This window comes from Oculina patagonica, chromosome 4 (assembly GCF_052425735.1).
Source record: "Oculina patagonica isolate OP01 chromosome 4, crgOcupat, whole genome shotgun sequence".
Classification (NCBI taxonomy): domain Eukaryota; kingdom Metazoa; phylum Cnidaria; class Anthozoa; order Scleractinia; family Oculinidae; genus Oculina; species Oculina patagonica.
Genome location: NC_135761.1, coordinates 51,275,403 through 51,281,634, shown reverse-complemented (window position 1 = coordinate 51,281,634; position 6,232 = coordinate 51,275,403). Strand labels below are relative to the sequence as shown.

The 6,232-nt window shown below is 38.2% G+C and overlaps 2 protein-coding genes across 2 annotated transcripts in view; one reads left to right on the top strand and one right to left on the bottom strand.

Annotated features, from left to right (window-relative positions):
* Positions 1–6,232, top strand: part of LOC144650486 (uncharacterized) — a 142,405-nt gene that overhangs the window by 135,535 nt on the left and 638 nt on the right. The window lies entirely within an intron of this gene.
* Positions 2,217–5,727, bottom strand: LOC144648828 (neuronal pentraxin-2-like). Its single transcript, XM_078508280.1, has 3 exons — positions 5,508–5,727; positions 4,181–4,400; positions 2,217–3,405 (listed from the first exon to the last, which is right to left on the bottom strand). Exons 1-3 carry the CDS (start codon positions 5,725–5,727, stop codon positions 3,006–3,008), a joined length of 840 nt encoding a protein of 279 aa, XP_078364406.1. The 3' UTR covers positions 2,217–3,005.

Sequence of the window (6,232 nt, the reverse complement as noted above, 5' to 3'; positions counted from 1 at the left end):
GTCACTGTTTCACAGTTTGATGACCCAAATCAAAGTGATCACACAGACAATTATTTCAGTTAATGCAATAAGCCCAATGGCGAACGGTCCGGGTTTGAACCCTGGCCGGGGTCACTGTTTTGTGTTTTTTGCAATACACTTTACTCTCATTGCGCGTCTCTCCACCAAGAATAAATGGGTACCGGTGAAATAATGCTGGGGGGAAACTGTGCGATGGGCTTGCATCCGGGGGGAAGTAGAAATACTCCTAGTCACTTAAATGTTGTATATTATGGGCCGCTTTGCTCGAGGCTTACCTTATAAGCCAATCAGAGCGCAGTATTAGCCAAAGACGACACCTGCGCTCTGAATAGTTAGGGCACGTTGTATAAGGTTTTTTGTTCATTAGAAAGCTTAGCAAAGGCTCACATCAGATAAGAAGATATTCTTTTGGGTCTAATGCCATCCACATTTCACACCTTTCGGACGTTAAATGCAAATTTATACTTTTGCATTCTTGGATTTTGTGGAGTCAAGTGTCTTTGACATTAAACACTCGATAATTTTATGAAATCAAAATGCACTATTGCTGGTTTTCACTGTCACGCAATCAAAAAATAAATTCGAAACCATTCAACCACAGAAGCTATGAATTTCAAATATTATAGATGACAAATAGATAAGCAATTTCTCCAAGTTTCGGGTCTGTGCGGTGTACCGTTCGCGAGTTATTTTCCGAACCTTTTCAAGCAAATTTATAAAGCTTAGTATAATAATAATAATAATAATAATAATAATAATAATAATAATAATAATAATAATAATAATAATAATAATAATAATACTTTATTTATATAGCGCTATTTCTATTTCTAACCAATAGCGCTTTACAAGTTATTTACAATTAAAAATTACATATCTATATTAAAAAAAGTTACAATTGGTGCGGTATGGAGATTTCATAACTGTGTCCTTCCGATGGACACAAATATGGCCGCCGTGATGTCAGAGAAACCATCTGGAACTCAATTATGTTTACAACGGCGGCTATCCTTGGCTTAAGAGCTAGTACGCTTTCACATAAACACCACTTATTATATCTGAAATGTTCAATTTGCTCAAAATGGAAAGAAAAGGCTTTTTTCAAACAAAACAGCTTTGTCACGGCACTCAGCTTGATGTCACATACGACGGAAAACTCAAATATTCAAAATGCTCTGTTTTAAAAACGAATGACACTGTCGATCTGGAAATTTGCAAAAATATATATTTTTAGTTTATCTTTCGCCTAATGACAACGAAAATTTAGCAGGCCCAGTGAATTTTGATTTCAGAATTTTATGACGTAACATGAAGAGAAGAATTGACAAACATATGACATAATTTGCTAATGTTTAATATAAGGCCTGGCCAAACGGAGATGCAAGTGGACGCAAGTTTTCAACTTGCGTTTACTTACGTCTCCGTTTGGCCAGGACTTGCGTGTACTTGCGTTGACTTGCGATGACTTGCGTTCACTTTGGTCGAGATCAAATTTGCACGTAAGTGAACGCAAGTTTTTCACCGCAAGTTTTCCTGCTTGCTTCAAATCTTGCATTGTAGCGCGCGCAGTAGCATTTACATGGCTTATTTGACAACTTGCGTGCACTTGTGTGTCCGTTTGGCCACCCAACGCAAGTTTGTACGCAAGTTCAACTTGCGACTGCTTGCGTCCACTTGCGTTGCCGTTTTTTTCCTTATATTATAGTACTGGCCCTGAAGAAGACTAGCTCTGCTAGTTGAAATATTGGCCAATAAATCTTGCCCTCCTGCCGTTGTACCAGCCTTGCAATCAATTTGGTTTTTGGCCAGGGCTTAACAGAATGTTTTATGCAAACATAGAGCACATTTTATCAGTAACTTTCGTTTCAAATATATACCTGTTAAGAAATCTGACCACTTGTACACGTTCCCTTCCCCAGCCAGACAAGATTTTGACAGGTTATTTGGCAGCATTTCTTCACAGTATACAGGCACTGCTATGAGAAAAAAGAAACACGTCGACTTGCTCCCCTCCCCTTATTAAAAGGCAACAATCAGTGACTCTGTTTTTTACTCGCCCATTCTCTCAAAACTAGTCTAATCGTTAAATAGTAAGTGTAATATTAATTTTTATTATTTTTAAATTCTGAAAGTTTACATTGACTCAAAGAGAGCACTTTCATTTTTAAAACTGTGATAGGAAGACAGAGCTTTGTTTTATTAAAAGCCCATGACAAGCACTGGTCAATCAGGTTTTTTATGCGTCAGTTTGGTGCCAGTCTAAAAATATGGTTCCTTCCACGTGAAAAACTGCGTCTTAATGAAACATTATAGCTTTTAATTATATGGCTGTTTTTACAAGGACAGGGAACTACCGAATTCACGAATTTGATTGGCTAAAATCGATATTGACCACGATCTACTAAAATTTCCCATCTAGACCGGTTACATTTATTACCCGAGCTTATTCTACCTCGGTCGTGAATACAGACCTAACTTCATTAAGTCTGTACTCACGACCCATTCTCGTCCTCATAGCCCTTTCGTTTCTCTTAGCAGGCTTATTCTTGGCACGAGAAAACGAAGGACTCTGGGCACATAGATTTTTGAATGAATTTGAATTTTTTTGATTGGCTGTTTGGAACAGGGAAATCTTAAACGGAAGTCAAAAACGTAACGACTCTCTCATTTTGATAGATCGTGACTGCATACATGAAGACCGGAAGTCCTAGAATCTAGGACTGGAAATCCTGTGTCTCCAGAGCCCTTCGTTTTCTCGTGCCAAGGCCCAGCCGGCTAAGTAAAACGAAAAGGCTATGGGGACGAGAATGCTCACGACCTCGCTCAAGATTCTCTCATACAAGACCTACTGCTCGGTTAATAAAAAATCTAATTATAAAAGGGGCTTTAGAGGGTAAAAAAAGCATAACATTTTTTTTTCTATCACGAGCTCTTCTAGACATTCAATGGTTTCTGGTCAGGATGGTCTTGCCGGCGTACGTCGCTCACTGGCCGCTTAATGGCTTACAAGGAGATGGAGAAACAAGCCTAGTATTCCCTTTAATACCTGTTAAGAAATCTGACCACTTGTACACGTTCCCCTCCCCAGCCAGACAAGATTTTGACATTTCATTTATTACCGACGGCGACAACACGTGATCCCAAACATTGACGTTTCCAATTAATCCTCTAAATACGTTATTAGGTTGAAAGCGACCTCCCATTTTATCTTGATCTTGTGCCAGTACCAGATACCCTCCCGATCGAATCACGTGACCAGTCTTGAATCCTTTATCTTGTTTCTTCTCCTCACCGTCCTGGTAGAGTTTCCATAAACCTTCTGTGTTTTCCCAGGTCAAGCAAATGTGATGCCATTTGGTGTCACTCGCCGAGCTTGGTATTTTCCTACGGCAAGTTAAAAGTCCGAATCCATCAGGAAATCGAGTAATATTAATGATAGTTAGACAAAAATCGAGTACCAGAATAATTTAAATCCTATTGCGTTATTTTCTTTCCATTTTCAAAGCTAAAGAAGTAAAGTAATTATCTGTGATAACACCAACAACAATTTCTTATCAGAGCCTGAGAAAATGAATTTCAGAGTTCACAAGAACCATGTAAACTATAGGTAAAATCTCACGTGTAGCTATTTTGTGGGATTCAGTGAAACTTCGAAATTTGTTTTCGATGTTTCGATGTTTAGTGCTGTTAGAAATGATTTCTTTTGATAAGACATTTGAGACAGAAATACAGAAGTTTGCAATAAGATGTAAATAATTTTGGTATGTAGTTCTGTCCAATTAATATTTGAGGTCCTGGCGGAATCCGTCTTAAACGTTTCAAGATTATCTCCAGCAAATACAAAATAGAGGACGAATGACCGAAGGGTAGAATAGAGTGTTAATATGTATCACACAGTGATACATGTTGACTATCATGTTATGGTCTGTTATGGTTAACAGGCAATGGTATGTGAGCTCATATACCATTGACCACAAACATGGCAGCCGATAGGCGTCAATAAAAAGTAACAGTAAAGTAGGTTAGAAATTTGTTCCGTCATTGATCAAAATAATTCACCTCTTCTGGACACGGCATACTATTTTTTTCTCAATTTCGTTTTTGTCTAAATTAACCTTCCTCGGAGGGGTTATAATAAATAAATTAGATCAGTACTCACCTTGACTCAGCATTAATAATAATAACGGTATTTGATGTTTTGGCAAACATTAGCAGCTCATTATGCATGTGTGGTATTGCATAACTAAACACACATGGTCTCCCTGCTGTATTGTTGTAGGACTGCATCCATAAGCACACTGTGAATTGCGTCAGATCCGGCAAGTCTCCTATTTGAACAAAATCATAACTTTCGTCGCTAAGAAATTGGAAAGCGTAATCTGCCGAAAGAAGTAAAAAGGCGAATGAGCAAAATATCACAATATATTGGCTATTTTCCATTTTCTGAGTTGAACATCCCCACAAATCCACGTACATTGAAGTCATACCAAGTTAGGGGAATCAGGGACCAGACAAATTCTCAAAAGAAATACATGTAACAAAAGACACTTTTGTCCCATCACAAATGTCTTTCTTTCCATATCTCAGATATACTAGACTTGAGCTACTCTATGATACTTGCGGGGCCTGAAGGGGTAAAATGTACTCAGTGGGATTTGGGAAATTTTCACTTGGAAAAGGGGGGCTTGGGTCACTGGGAACTGAAGAACGACAGCGTGGGAGGCTACTGGGACTGGGAATCACAAAGAAATAAACAAAAAAACTGGGAATGGGATTTGGAAAACAGGGAAAACAATAGGATGGGAAGGATTTGGTCAAAATTTGGGCTGAGAAATGAGCTTTATAACAGCCTTCAGGACCCTCATACTTTTAAACGTAGCCTTCGAATAGGACGTAAATTCACCATCGAGGGTATTAGGGTATTCCTTAAAAGCGCAGCAACTGCATGATTATATGACGTCATGATACACACTCAATTTTCACACTTATTACACAATACTTATCCACGGCTTGCTCTCCACGGACGAACTAATGAAAACAGTCTTATTCTTTAATAAAAATGATAAAAATACACATAATCTGCGTTCTAAATAGCTCAGCGTTCCATAACTTATTATTCAATTAGCAACAATACAAAATGAATGGATAAATCGACTACAAAACTAGAACAAACAAAATAAATAAACTAAACTGACTACTTCTGGTTACATTATCTATCGCGCAATTCTTTTGATCCAGAATTTATGAGAAACGAAAATAATTTATTTAAAAGGTGTCATGTATTTGGTGCCAATTGTGTACACGGAAATTTAACAAAAATGCAAACATACAACCCGTAGACAGTAAGTCAATAGATTGTAACAGACCTACCCGAATTTCTAGTCATTTTATTCAGAGCCGTTCTGCATCTCAAAAAAACTTCTTCGGTTTCCTCAATTTTTAAGGGGTCTTTTTTGCAGAACCTTGAAACTTTTGTGTACACTTACCCTTCCTGGGTGCTGTGGATAGACGCTTTATGTAGAACCGTTCTGGATCTCGAACAAAATGTTCCGGTTTCTCTTCTTTCGTTACATTGTTCAGCTCACAAACGTTCTCCTGGATGACGTAGTTAAAGCTCTGGCATCTGACGTCTTGTTCACACTTGAAGTCGCACATATACGGGGCTCTTACCACAGCCTTTTTAAAAGTGTGACCCTTGAGAGCCATGCCGGGTATATTATGCTCGGTCATACATTGGCAACTAGTCTCACTTGTAAGCGTGAAAAATGTAAATAAGGCCAAGTAAACTTTCATTGCAGTGGAATAACACTTTGCCAAGGCTTAGCTTCTTTCTCTGAAATATCAGAAATTGTAATAATAAACAAACTGATATGAAAAACTTCGATGCGCTTAATTCGATGTACAAATTGCGTTTCATGTTGGTTTGGGGGCGCCCTTAAGTTGACAGTTTTCAACTTCGTTGCCAGAGAACGAGGTTCATTGGGAACCTCAATTTCCAGAATCTCAAAAAGAAACAAAATTGGTTCGAGAAATCGGGAGATCGAGAAATGAAAGCTGAAATTGCAATGTTCGGCTGAGTGAAGCAAATCCATGGGAAACGACTTTTCACCTGTTTTAGTTTCCGGAGGATCGAATAATCTGGATTCAACTGTATGTGCAAGTCTCAATCTCTATTTTGCAGTAAGAGCAAAAAACTCCATGGAGGTAAAAG